The sequence below is a fragment of the Haliotis rufescens genome, unplaced genomic scaffold, assembly GCF_023055435.1.
Source record: "Haliotis rufescens isolate VD_foot unplaced genomic scaffold, xgHalRufe1.0.p SCAF_5, whole genome shotgun sequence".
In the NCBI taxonomy this organism is placed as follows: domain Eukaryota; kingdom Metazoa; phylum Mollusca; class Gastropoda; order Lepetellida; family Haliotidae; genus Haliotis; species Haliotis rufescens.
Window position 1 is genome coordinate 31,173,901 of NW_025964223.1, and position 14,576 is coordinate 31,188,476.

The 14,576-nt window shown below is 40.4% G+C and overlaps 1 protein-coding gene across 1 annotated transcript; it reads left to right on the forward strand.

Moving 5' to 3' along the window:
* Positions 1–5,582: 5,582 nt before the first annotated feature.
* Positions 5,583–6,812, forward strand: LOC125373261. The gene has a single exon (XM_048384261.1). It carries the CDS (start codon positions 5,583–5,585, stop codon positions 6,810–6,812), a length of 1,230 nt encoding a protein of 409 aa, XP_048240218.1.
* Positions 6,813–14,576: the final 7,764 nt, after the last annotated feature.

Below are 14,576 nucleotides of genomic sequence, written 5' to 3' on the forward strand. Positions count from 1 at the left end.
TTTAAGATGATTAATGCAAAGGACTTCATATAATGCCCAGTTTGCCTTAGCAAAATTCCATCGTGATGACGGAGAAACATCAGAAGGTGTCACAGATTGTAAAATAGTAGGAAAATGGTCACTTCCACAGAGGTCATCGTGGACCGACCATCCAAATTCATTAAGTAATTCAGAATCTACAACTGACAGGTCTAAACAAGAGTTAGTGCCAGTTGCAGGATGGAGATATGTGTGAGTACCATCATTAAATATGCACAAATCATTATTTAAGAGAAAATCCTCAAGTACCTTTCTTTTATTATTAGTGACATTACTACCCCAAAGTGGGTTATGACCATTCAGATCACCCATGATAACACACGGCTTTGGGAGCTGGTCATATAGTGCCTGAAGATCAGACTGTCAAAGAGAGTACGATGGTGGTACATACAAAGAACATAATGTAAAAACAACATTTAATGTTACACGTACCGCAACAGCCTGAAGAGGGGTATTGAGAGGAACAGGACTGTGAAGGACGCCCTGCCTCACCATTACAGAAGATCCTCCAGCTGCTTTATCCCCCGGAGGGGAAAAGCAATGGTAGGAGTCGTACTGTCGTAAATCAAACTTATCGAAGGTTTTGAGGAAAGTTTCCTGTAAACAAATTGTTGATGGTTTTAAATCTTGAATTAGTAGCTGAAGATCGTTATAATTGTTCCGAAGTCCTCTACAATTCCATTGTATGAGGGTAGCAGAGCAACTCATGGGGGTTCAACTGGAGATCGTGAGCGGGAGGAAGACCCTCTCCGTTGTATTGGCGGAGATGGGATGACTTCCATATCTAGAGGTTCAAAGGGGTTATGAACCTCCAGAGGTACTGTCAAAGATAAAGGCACCTCAGTGTGTTTCAGGGCCTTTGATTCTTTTTTCTTTTGGTGTTTTTTTCCTTTTCTTGTCATCATTTCAGTGAGAGGTACAGTTCCAGGTACAGGTTCAGGTACAGGTTCAGGTGACGGTTCAGGTGCAGATTGTGGCCGAGGCTCTGTAGAAACTACAGTTTGTGAAGCTGATGATGAAACATTGGTCTTGTCAGAATTGATTGAAAACAAAATGGTCTGTTCATCTGAAACCCAGGTAATAGCCGTTTGGCTTCCAGCATCAACTTTGAGTGGAGACAGGAGACTGCAGCAGAGTAAGTCAGCTGAGAAGAAGAGGTGGGTGACTCTTGGTTTAATAATTGTTTTGCTTCTGTGAAAGAAATGTCGTTGGTGTATTTGATTTTTAGAATTTTGGTTTGTCCCTCATAACAGGGGCATGATTTAAATGAGGACATGTGATCCCCGCTGCAATTTGCACATTTGATTGTATTGGTGCAGTCTGTGCTTTCATGGGACTTACTGCAGCGGGAACAAACGGGCGAGTTTCGAAAAGATTTCGCACCATGTCCAAACTGTTGGCATTTGAAACAACGGAGTGGATTTGGTATATATACATCCACTCCGATGTTGAAATACCCTGCTTTGATTGATGATGGAATCTTTGAGAGAGCAAATGTGAAAAGGTAGGTATTAGTTTTAATAAAGTTGTCACCATCTTTCCTTGTGAATCTCTTCACAGAAGTCACACCTTGATTTTTTAACTCTGTGGCAATATCCTCCTCAGACATGTCTGAAAGGCATTTTGCACGATCTCGTACAATGCCTCGACATGAGTTCAGAGTTTTGTGCACTGAGACAACAATCTCAGTATTTGCAAAGTGATTAGCTTGGAGTAGATTTAGAGACTGTTGTAGGGAGCCAGAACGGAGACGAGTAACATTGGTAACATTTCCACATATACCTTCTATGGATTTGGAAACTACAAAGGGGTTGATTTTGAGGGGTTCACCATCAACTCCTTCTACAACAAGAAAACGGGGCCAAGAATCAACAATGTTTGCAGACTCTTCATCAGAAGATGTTGCATTATTTGTGTCAATGTGACGTCTTTTTGTTTTGGATCGAGAACCAGCGAACAAGGGGGTAGCCATGATGAAAGAAAGAAATTCGACACCCCTGTTCCCCACCCGCCATGGAGTGTCAACAAGGACAGTGTTGTAGTGGAAACCGACTACAAACACCAGGGTTACAAGGGTGCTATACTCCAGCAAAAAGAACACAGGTAGCTAAAATTGTCAAACAGGGTAAAAGTCAGGCTGGTTCCGCCCAAGACATTTACCTGAAGACCAATAGAACCTGGAGGTCAGTAATGCCAGATTGGCCCATGAGCCACCGCCTTCTGGCATAGGACTCTAGGCAAAGTTATTTACAACATGATTATTTCATAATATTACATGTTGAGGATATACAGTTATAACAATGATTTTGAAGTGTAACGTATCCATGCACAGGGCATGGCGTGACCAGCCGATTGATAGAAACGGGCCAATTCTACCACCCGTCTAGGTGAAGTAAGGGTCAAAGTGGTGTGTTGGGCAAAGGAACACTGTTCCTGGCACCAGTCCCCTCAACCACCAGAATCCCGTCCTCCACCGACACAGGGGCGCAACCCACGGCAAACAGGTTGCCCATTTTAGTCGCCTCATACGACCAGCAATGGGGGGCTGTGGAAATATTCTGCCCCGGTTCCACACGGGGAAAGAGCGATTAGCGTTACCCAGCACTGTCCAGGAGGAGGTTGCTCTTCACGAGTGCCTGCTTGTAATGCACTGACAGAGTCACTGAAAATTACCGCTGAAACAGGCCTTAAAAAATTAATCCAACGCAATGCTTCAATGATTTCTCCAATTTCAGCAGAAAATACTGATAAGTGATCAACCAATCGGATAGAAAGTTTTCTCTTTTCATTAACGATGAATATACCACCACCAACACGACCAGTCACTGGGCACTTAGAGCCATCAGTGTAAATCTGCATGGCATTTAACCACTGTAGACTTCGGATATGTTCCTCAGCTATAGCTTTAACTCGAGGTGCTGGCTCACATTTATTTACCTGCTCCAGGACATCAAGATAAACTGATGGTAGTTCAAGCAGCCATGGTGGCTTTTCAGGCAGAACAGTAGTGTCATCTGGTGCAACATCACGCACAGTATGATTGAAAGCCGTTCTCTGAGATCGCACCCCATAAGGCCCCATACCATTTTTCCAAGAGTCATGAAAATATTCAACGCATTTGACGTGTTTTTGTTTTAGTGAGGGCTCTATACAACATTAACAAACACTTCCTGTTGGCACCCAATTGGTACTGGAAATACTTCTCAGAAAGTTCAGGACTTATTGCATTTTTGAATCAGATAGTCCACATGTGGTTTCCAGGTGAGCCTCTTATCAAACCAGAGACCTAAAAACTTTATTGACAAACTCCAATTCAGAACCACACAAGACTAATTTTGAATTATGAGGAATCTTTTTCCGAGTAAAAATGATAGCAGAAGATTCATTAGCTGAAATCTTAAAACCCCAATGTACACACCAATTCTGTACAAGATAGAGAGCCTTTGAAGACAGTGTCAAAATTACCGGACCTTTTCCATAACGCTCCATCATCTGCAAACTGTGATGTTTCAACCAGGATATTAATATTGTCAAACAAATAATTTATCATGACATTAAATAACGTTGGGCTGATCACACTTCCTTGAGATGTTCCATCCTCTAAAATATAAATATGTGACAGTGACGTTCCAATGCGAACTTGTATAGTTCTACCCATTAAGAAATCATTTATCCAATCAAGCTTACGTCCACAAACTCCAAGGTTATACAGTTTAATTACCAAACCTTCCTACCACAATATGTGATATGCTTTTTCAATGTCCATGAAAACAGCCATTAAATATTCAGTGCTACCTAATGCATTTTTAATATCAGTTTCAAGTCGCACTAAATGATCAGCACAAGATCTATTTTTTCTAAATCCTGATTGAACTTCTGAAAACAGATTGTTCTTTTCCATGAAGTACACCAGACGGTTATTTACCATTCTCTACATTATTTTACACATGTTAGAGGTAAGAGCAAAAGGTCTGTAGGATGTGGCTTCAGTGGGATCTTTACCAGGCTTCGGAATTGGAACTTCTATTGCTTTTTTCCAAGAAGTGGGAAGTTTGCCCTCAGCCAAATATTATTAAACAGTAATAGCATGGTTTCAAGGCTGATAAGGGGAAGATATGTAAACATTTAAATCATCTCCTGGAGAAGTATTTTTCCGTCCAGAAATATCATTCTTTAATTCCCGGAAACTAATTAATGAGTTGTAATCCGCAATATAGTATGTTGGACAATGTAAGATGTCCGAGAATTCTGATTCAAGTGTTTCTTTATAGAGGAGAAAATCTGAGTTAAAGTTATCAGTACTCGATACTTTTTCAAATGACTGAGCCAGTGCATTACTCTTGTCTATATTTGTTGTTGCAGGCGTGACTTTACCAATAGACGGAATAGCACGATTGGAACATGAACTACCAGAAATCTTTTTCACTTTCCTCCATACCTGGGATAGAAGTGTATTGTTATTTATAGAACTGGTGTAATTGGACCAAGACAAACGTTTTGCTTCAATAACAGTTCTTTTCAGTAATGCGGAAGTGTGCCTATACTCAATTAAATCACACGACAAAGCCGATCTTTCAACGATTTTCTTTGCCCTCTTCCTGGCACCATGTGCTGATTGACATTTATCCGTCCACCAACAAACAGGCGGTTTAAGCGGACGTTTATCAGAACTTCTGCCTATAAATCTATTGGCAGCATCAATAATGTTAGAGACAAAGCATTTGGAAAACTGCTCCATATCAATAGAGTTTATAGCAGGCGTGATTGTGTTAGAGCACAAAGCAGCTGGAGTAAATGCAGACCAGTCAGCTTTAGAGAAAATCCACCGCTGAGGTGTACCACTCAGTTCAGCGATTGGGGGCACTCGTGAAGAGCAACCTCCTCGTGGTGAGTGCTGGGTAGCGCTAATAGCTCTTCCCCCGTGTGGAACCGGGGTAGAATATTTCCACAGCACCCCATTGCTGGTCGTAAGAGGCGACCAAAGTGGGCAGCCCGTTTGCCGTGGGTTGCGTCCCTGTGTCGGCGGAGGACGGGAGTCTGGTAGTTGAGGGCACTGGTTTCTGGAACTGTGTTCCTTTGCCCAACACACTACTTCGACCCTTACTTCGCCTAGACGGGTGGTAAGATGGGCCCGATCTTATCAATCGGCTGGTCATGCCAGGCCCTGTGCGTAAAATTGCATATGCACACCTGTGTTATATTTTAATGTATATTTTGGTCTTGGCCATGCATACTTTGTATGAATTAACAATTTTGGATGTAATAAATTGCCTAGAGTCTTACGCTAGAAGGCGGTGGCTCATGGGCCAATCTGGTGATGTTGACCTCTGTATTCTGTATGTCTCCAGTTTCTTGTCATGGACTGAACCTGCCTGGCACTACATCTGGTAGATAAATATAGCTATTCAAGTCATATTTGCTGGAGTATAGCATCCCTGTATCCCTGGTGTCAGCATCCTGGATATCCGGTGCAATTTGACACCGTCCTTAGTGTCACTCGGTGGTGGGTGGGGAGCAGGGGTGTGGAATTATTTTCTTTCATCATGTCACTACAACAATCTGGTTCCTCTCGGAATGAAAAGAAGAGACGTATTGAGGATATAGACCACTCATATGGAAATACTTCTTCAAACATTGATTCTTGGGCTAGATTCTTAGTTATTGAGGCTAGCGATAAATTACCTATCAAACTGAACCCGTTTGCTATTTCTAAAGCAATTTCTGGAATTTGTGGAGAGGTGAAAAATGTCACCCGTCTTCGTAGTGGCTCACTTCTGGTTGAGTGTGCACGGAGACAGCAAACTCTCAATCTTTTGTCTATCACAACTTTTGCCGATATTGAGGTTGCTGTGCACAGAACACTGAATTCTTGCAGAGGCATCGTTCGCGACAGGGCTCGTTGCTTGTCCGACATGTCGGAAGAGGACATTGCTGCAGAGTTGGAGGAGCAAGCTGTCACCGCAGTAAAACGTTTCACTGTCAAGAAAGATGGTGTAATATCAAATACTAACACGTATCTCCTGACGTTTGCGCGTACATCGATTCCGCAATCAATTAAGGCAGGTTATTTCAATATCGGAGTGGAGGTGTATGTCCCCAATCCACTCCGATGTTACAAATGCCAACAGTTCGGTCATGGGTCAAAGTCTTGTAACAACTCTGTGGTGTGCCATCGTTGTGGTGGCACCCATGAATCCTCAGATTGTGAAAAAGATTTTTACTGCTTCAACTGTCATGGCCCACATCCTGCATCATCAAGGTCCTGCCCTGTGTGGCAAAGAGAATCAAACATTATGAAAATCAAAAGTGAAAAAAACATTTCTTATCTAGAGGCCAAGAAACTGTTCACACATCAGACCTCAGCTCCTGCCAATATAACATACTCTGCTGCAGTCACTCGTTCTGTAACAACATGGGTCAAGTCTGAACAACCTGTTGTAACAGCTTCAATAAAGCAGTCTATTTCCATAGCCACTCAGTCCAGTGCTGGATCTCAGACAGAGAGTCAGCCTGAAACAAATTCTCAGACAGAGAGTCAGCCCGAGAATAAATCTTCAACGTCTATGTCCCTACCGGACACCATTCCTTTGACAAGAAAAGAAAAAAAGAAATTGAATAGAAAACCAACAACAACCGTCCCTACATGTTCAGAGGTTCCTCTACAGAACTTTTTTGGACCTCTGGATATGGAGGTCACCCTGTCCTCACAGGACAGGCAGAGGAGTAGTTCCTCCTCACATTCCCGTGAAAGATCTCCTATTGAGCCACCATGACTCAATTGCCCAATCTAATGTAATGGAATTGCAGAGGACTTAGACATAATTTCAATGAGATCCAATTATTGATACAAGATTTAAAGCCGTCAGCACTATGTCTTCAAGAAACCTACCTCAAAAGTACAGATAAGTTTACTTTAAGACAGTACGATGATTATCATTCCTTTTCTCCTCCTGGAGATAAGGCAACAGGAGGCTCAACTATCTTGGTGCGACAGGGCATCATACATAGCCTAGTCCATCTTAATACAAATCTTCAAACTGTTGCTGTTCGTCTGACTCTCCACATTGCTTTTACGCTGTGCTCCTTATATATCCCGCCTTCTTCAGATCTTCGTCAATCTGATCTTCAAAAGCTATATGATCAACTTCCAAAGCCCTGCATTATCATGGGTGATCTGAACGGACACAATCCGTTGTGGGGAAGTACCAATGCTAATAATAAAGGAAAAATAATTGAGGATTTTCTTTCTGACAATAACTTATGTATCTTTAATGATGATTCCAGTACCTATTTACATCCAGCCACTGGTACTTATTCTGCCCTCGATCTGTCACTCACAGACTCTAATTTGTTTAATGAATTTACATGGTCTGTCCATGATGACCTCTGCGGGAGTGATCATTTTCCCACTATACTTAAGACTGTTAACCCTACTGATGAGCCACCGTCATCCAGGTGGAACTTTACCAAGGCCAATTGGTCCTTATATGAGGTACTGTGTACTGACAAATTAAAACATGACATTTTCAAGAATATTCCAGATCCGATACAGTTGTTTTCGGACTTACTAAATGACATTGCTGACCAAACCATTCCTAAGTCCTCTGCAAATCCCCATATTCGTAAACCATGGTTTACAAATGACTGCAAACGGACCAGAAAGTGTAGGAAGAAAGCAGAAAAATATTTTCGCCGACATCCTACAGTCCATAATTTGGATAGGGTTAAAATTACAAATGCCAAGGCACGACGTGCTTTTAAACAGAATAAGCGTCAATCTTGGAGAAGCTATGTCTCCAAAATAAATTCCCGTACGCCCATGTCCAAGGTGTGGAACATGGTTCAGAAAATAAAAGGCAAAGGCTCACATTCTTCTGTTCAGCATCTGAAGGATGGTGATCAATTATTAACTAATAAAACTGAAATTGTAAATAAACTTGGAGAAACGTTAGCCAAACATTCTTAATCATCAAATTATGTCCCGGAGTTTAGAAAATATCAGAAACAACAGGAAAAGAAAAAAGTAAATTTTAATTCGGACAATGGTGAAGACTATAATGAAGTCTTCTCATTACATGAGCTACACACCGCACTTGGGCAAGCTCATGATACAGCAACAGGAGATGATAATATCCATTATCAGCTCTTGAAACATTTGCCTGAATGATGCCTCGAAACCCTTTTAGACATTTTTGACCAGATATGGACTTCAGGGAATTTCCCTCCTTCGTGGCGTAATGCCATTATAGTCCCAATACCGAAACCTGGCCGGGATCATACAGATCCCTCCAATTATCGCCCTATATCGTTGACCAGTTGTGTCTGTAAAACCATGGAGCGAATGGTAAATAACAGATTAGTTTGGTATCTGGAAACAAACAATCTTCTTACTAATATTCAATGTGGTTTCCGGAAAAACAGAAGTACTATAGATCATTTAGTACGGTTAGAATCGTTTGTGAAAAATGCTATAGTACATAAACAACACGTAGTATCCATATTCTTTGATCTAGAGAAAGCATACGATACTACCTGGAAGCACGGCATTTTACAAGATCTACATGATTTTGGTTTGAGAGGTCGTCTACCTCATTTTATATCCAAGTTTTTAACTGACAGGCACTTTCAAGGGCTCAACCCTGTCTGACCATTATAATCAGGATCAGGGTGTCCCACAGGGCAGTATTTTGTCTGTCACACTATTCAGTATCAAGATAAATAGTCTGTCAAAAGTTCTTAGCGATTCAGTAGATGGATCGCTGTTTGTGGATGATTTCATTATATATTGTCGGGGTAAAAACATGAGTGAGTGAGTGAGTTTAAGTTTAACGTCACATCGGCAGTATTTCAGCCATATCGTGACGAAACAAAATTTGATATGAACAATATATATTAAACTATATAAAATTCTGCTGACAAAGAGCAGTACAATAACTAGAACATCACAGAATTTCGTAAAACTAGTTTGAGAACAAGTAAAACTTGAGAACTAACTAATCATTTAACAACACATTATAAAAACAGGCTATAGATCGCCACCAACTGAAGGTTGATCACCGCGCTGGGGACCATGGGGACTTACAGTACTTTTGCTACCTGCATGGACCCCAGTCGGATTTACATCATCCCTTCAGTTGTTGACGACGAGTGACAAATTTAGCCAAACAGTAAAATAACACATATACTACTATTAAAAGCGTGGAAGAAATAAATATACCTTGAAAGATGTGGTCTTACATACCCTCTAAGGGGGACAATAATTTTACACTACTTTAACCCCCTTCGAGGATATAGCCACTAACAATCTCAGTTATTGATTAGTTCAACCAATTATAAGATGCATTTATTTATTTACAAAACAGAACAATCAAAACTTATGGAGCAATTCAATTTCCTTTAAAAAAGCAATAATTAAATGAGAACTAATAGTGTTAAAAAGATCCTTCATAGATTTAACCTTGAAATAGTTATCCCTTGTGATGGAAAAATCAACACAGTCAAGCAGGACATGCCTGACTGTGATTCTTTCATCACAAGGGATGCAGAATGGAGGATCTTCACCTTTTAAAATATATTCATGAGTGTAACGGGAATGACCAATACGACATCGTCTTAAAATGACCTCTTCAAATCTGGACTGACAACCCAAGTAGGTATAACCGATATTTGCTTTTATTGCATGTAATTTATTTATACCAACTTGGGTGTCCCACTTCTTCTGCATTAGATCTTTGATGTAAGATCTAATGACAGGTTTATAATCACTGTATGGTATCAGAAGTGGTGTCACAGATGTGTTGAGTGCTGCTTTTGCAGCAGCATCAGCCAGTGTGTTACCAACAATTCCAACATGACTGGGTAACCAACAAAAGACGATGTCATATTGGCCAGTCGCAAGGTTATTATGAAGTTCTATGATATCGAGTAAAATGGGATGCTGACACGAATTATTTCTAATAGCCTGAAGACAGGACAAGGAGTCTGAAAATATAATGAATTCTTTATGTTTAGATTGTTTATTTATATATTGTAAAGCAGTTAATATTGCTTTTGATTCAGCTGTAAAAATTGAAGATTCATCCGGTAATCTAGTTGATATAGTTCTGGATCCAATGACGGTGGCGCTGGCAACAGCATCACCGTCCTTGGATCCATCAGTAAAAATAGATTTATAAGTATCATAGTCACACCTTAACTGATTGTATTCTTGTTGATATTGTAATTGATTAGTGTCAGACTTCTTTAGTTTAGATAAGGTAATATCCACCTGTGGCTTTACCAATTGCCAAGGAGGAGACGAAAGCTGGCGGAAAGGAGATATAATTTCAAGTTTAATATCGGCAGCAGAAATGAAAGGTTTTATTCTTATTCCGAGAGGCGGAATAAGAGAGGACTTCTTACCGTACAGATCCTCATAAAGAGGATTAAATACACAACTGTATGCAGGGTTAGACTGATTAGAATATAATTTTGTGATGTACTGTAGACATAGTTTGATACGGCGTTGTTTCAGGGATGGCTCATCGGCCTCAACATATAGACTGTCAATCGGAGAAGTTCTGAAAGATCCAAGGCAAAGCCTCAGACCCTGATGATGTATGGGATCAAGTAATTTCAGATTACTTTTACAGGCTCCACCATAGATGATGGAGCCATAATCGAGCTTAGAACGGACAAGTGATCTATATAAGTGAAGGAGGGTCATTTGATCACCTCCCCACTTGGAATTAGAAACAACCTTTAATAAATCTAGTGCCTTCAGACATTTAGCTTTCAAATATTTAATATGTGGTAAAAAGGTAAGATGATGATCAAAAATAATTCCTAAAAATTTAGCTTCTTTGACAACTTTAATTGGTGTTCCAGCTAGATGTAAATCAGGGTCCTTATGCGGTTTATATTTTCGACAGAAATGAATACAATTTGTTTTTGATTTAGAAAACTTGAATCCGTTCTGCTCTGCCCAAACATTGATTTTATTCAGACAAAGTTGCAATTGTCTCTCAATCGTGTGCATATTTTTACCTCGACATGATACATTAAAATCGTCAACAAACAAAAACCCGTCAATAGAGTCATTTAAAACCTTAGCTAAACTGTTAATTTTTATGCTATACAACGTTACTGATAATATGCTACCTTGTGGGACACCTTGATCTTGATCGTAAAAATCAGACAAGGTGGATCCCACACGAACCTGGAAATTTCTATCTGTTAAAAATTGAGACACAAAATTTGGCAAACGCCCTCTCAAACCCATGTCATAAAGATCTTTTAAAATTCCATGTTTCCAGGTGGTATCATACGCTTTTTCTAGATCGAAAAATATTGATACCGCATGTTGTTTATTTATTAAAGCATTTTTCACAAATGTTTCCAGTCTAACCAAATGGTCAACTGTACTTCTATTTTTTCTAAAACCACATTGAATATTTGTTAAAAGATTATTAGTTTCTAAATACCATATAAGTCGGTTATTTACAATTCTTTCCATGGTCTTACAGACACAGCTAGTAAGCGATATCGGCCTATAATTGGAAGGATCAGTATGATCACGGCCCGGTTTTGGAATTGGAATAACGACGGCATTTCGCCAAGATGAAGGGAAATTCCCAGTTGTCCAGATGTGATAAAAAATAGTCAATAAAGTTTCTAAGCATGACTCGGGTAAATGTTTGAGTAACTGATAATGAATATTATCAGCACCCGTGGCAGTATCATGAGCTTGCCCAAGGGCGGTATGCAGCTCATGGACGGAGAAAACTTCGTTGTAATCCTCACCATTATTAGTATGAAAATTAATTTTCTTTTTTTCTTGTTGGTCTTTAAATTTTTGAAAATTCGGTGCATAATTTGATGAGGAAGAATGTTGAGCAAGAGTTTCTCCCAATTTATTCGCTATATCTCTTTTATCGGTTAATAATGTGTCACCCTCCTTAAGATGATGAACACTAGATTTTGAACCTTTGCCCTTAATCCTTTGTACCATATTCCAAACCTTAGATATTGGAGTACGGGAATTTATTTTCGAGACATAGCGTTGCCAAGATTGGCGTTTATTCTGTTTAAATGCTCGACGAGCTTTCGCATTTAACATTTTAAATTTATTTAAATTATGGACAGTAGGGTGGCGTCGAAAATATTTCTCTGCCTTTTTCCTCGCTTTTCTAGCCTGTTTACATTCGATGTTAAACCATGGTTTGCGTATATGTGGAATTGTAGAGGATTTAGGTATGCATTCATCAGCAATTTTATTTAACACGTCAGAAAAATCCTGAATAGGATCATTAGCATCAGTAAAACATTCGGGTTGTATTTTAGTTAGGCACATTGTTTGATAAAAGACCAGTTTGCCTTTGTAAAATTCCATCTTGTAGAAGGTGGAACATCAGTCGGATTAACAGTTGATTGAATAGTTGGGAAGTGGTCACTTCCACAAAGATCATTATGGACAGACCAATCGAAATCGTTTAGAAGATTAGAATCAGTGAGGGACAAATCCAAAGAAGAGTAAGTGCCGCTTGCAGGATGCAGATACGTATGGGAGTCATCATTAAAGATACACAGATCATTATTAGATATAAAATCTTCAAGTATTTTACCTTTGGTATTTGTAGTTGTACCACCCCAGAGTGGGTTGTGGCCATTCAAATCACCCATGATTACACAGGGCTTAGGGAGCTGATCGTAGAGAGTCTGAAGATCAGACTGCTGGAGAGCTGATGACGGCGGAATATACAGAGAACACAATGTAAATGCAACGTGTAAAGTAAGTCGCACTGCAACGGCTTGCAGATTAGTGTTGAGAACAACAGGACTGTGTATAACATTCTGTCGCACAATGATTGAAGATCCTCCAGTGGCCTTATCCCCTGGAGGAGAAAACGAATGATACGCACTGAACTGACGTAAGTTAAAATTGTCTGTCTGCTTTAAATAGGTTTCTTGTAAGCAGAATGCTGATGGATTAAGATCCTGGACTAATAGATGTAGTTCATTAAAATTAGTCTTTAATCCTCTACAATTCCACTGTACTAAATTTGTTGAAGACACTATCTTTTAGGGGGATTGACTGGGGACCTACCCCTCACCTTCCTTGAGGGCGACAAGCTATGTGCCCTGTGATGGCTCATGTCGGACACATCCATGTCCTCAAGAGATCCGAACTTATTAAAAAGTTGGATCTGGTTATTAGCCCCCTTTGAGGCTCTTCCACTTTGATACTTTTTACTTTGTTCTGTTTTTGGTCTAGATTTGTACTGTGCATGTTGTTTGACAGGGATTTCTGATTTAGACTGTTCAGATACTTTAGGTGATGACGTCGACTGATCCTGAGATGAAGCTGCAACTTCATCACAAGATGCCATTGACTTACTCAATACTGGTGATGTTTGAGAGCTGGAGTTCTCCTGTGGGTGTCTCATCTGGGCTGCTGCAGATAATAAAGTAGGACCAGATGTTTTGGTCCACGTATAATCGGTCTGGCAACCTGTGGAATGAGAGGTAACATGTTTGGTCTTGGAAACCTGCAGTGAAGCGGAAACAGCAGAAGCAAAAGATGGCCCTGGTTGTTCCTCAGCAAGAACAGCCTTCTTTGCTTCGAAAAAGGATATGTTTCGCTCAAATTTTACCCTTGAAATTTTTGATTGAAGTTTCCAAGTAGGACATTCCTTGGATGAAGACGGATGGTTACCAGCACAGTTGACACAGTGAGGAGTTTTGCTACAGAGGGCACTGTCTACGCATGTTCCAGCACATCTATGACATGCAGCTGGATCATGGCATGACTTTGAGCCATGTCCATACTTTTGACACTTGTAACATCTCAAAGGATTAGGGATAAAAGTATCCACCCTTAAACTGCAGTAACCAGCTTTAAGGGATTCTGGACGCAGTGGGAGACAGAATGTAAACAAATATGTGTTTGTTTTTATCACCTCATTATTTCTCTTTGCTGTAAAACGTTTGACAGCAGTTACTCCTTGGGAGTGTAACTCTGTCACGATTTCCAGTTCCGTCATATCAGAAAGGCATCGTCCCATATCACGAACGATGCCTTTACTACTGTTCAGTGACCTGTGAGGGGATACCTCCACAGGAACAGTAGCTAGTGATTTCGTCGAGAGAAGAATTTGTGACTGGATTTGTTTATTGCATTGGATCAGGAGAGAGCCAGATCGTAACTTTTTGATTTCCTTAACTTGGCCAACTAAACCTTCAATACCCTTTGATATAGCAAAGGGGTTAAGTTTAAGTGGATCACCATTTGGAGCATTCATCACTAGAAAACGAGACCATGCCTCAGGATTGACTAGAGGTTGAGGAGAATCTTCATCCCCAGAAGAGAGCGAATCATCTGATTCGTGTGAGCGTTTTTTGAGTGGGGGTGCCATGGTAGTTTTAAATGTGATTCGCCCTCCTAGCTCCCCACCCACCATGGAGTGTCTACATAGACGATGCCACACGTCTGTGGATCTCCAGCAGACGGCACCAGGGATACCAGGAGGGTATACTCAAGCAGAAGAACCGATCGAAGA

Bases quoted from the DNA above. Each gene is read 5' to 3' on its own strand.
- LOC125373261 (XM_048384261.1), top strand. From the start codon at position 5,583: ATGTCACTACAACAATCTGGTTCCTCTCGGAATGAAAAGAAGAGACGT.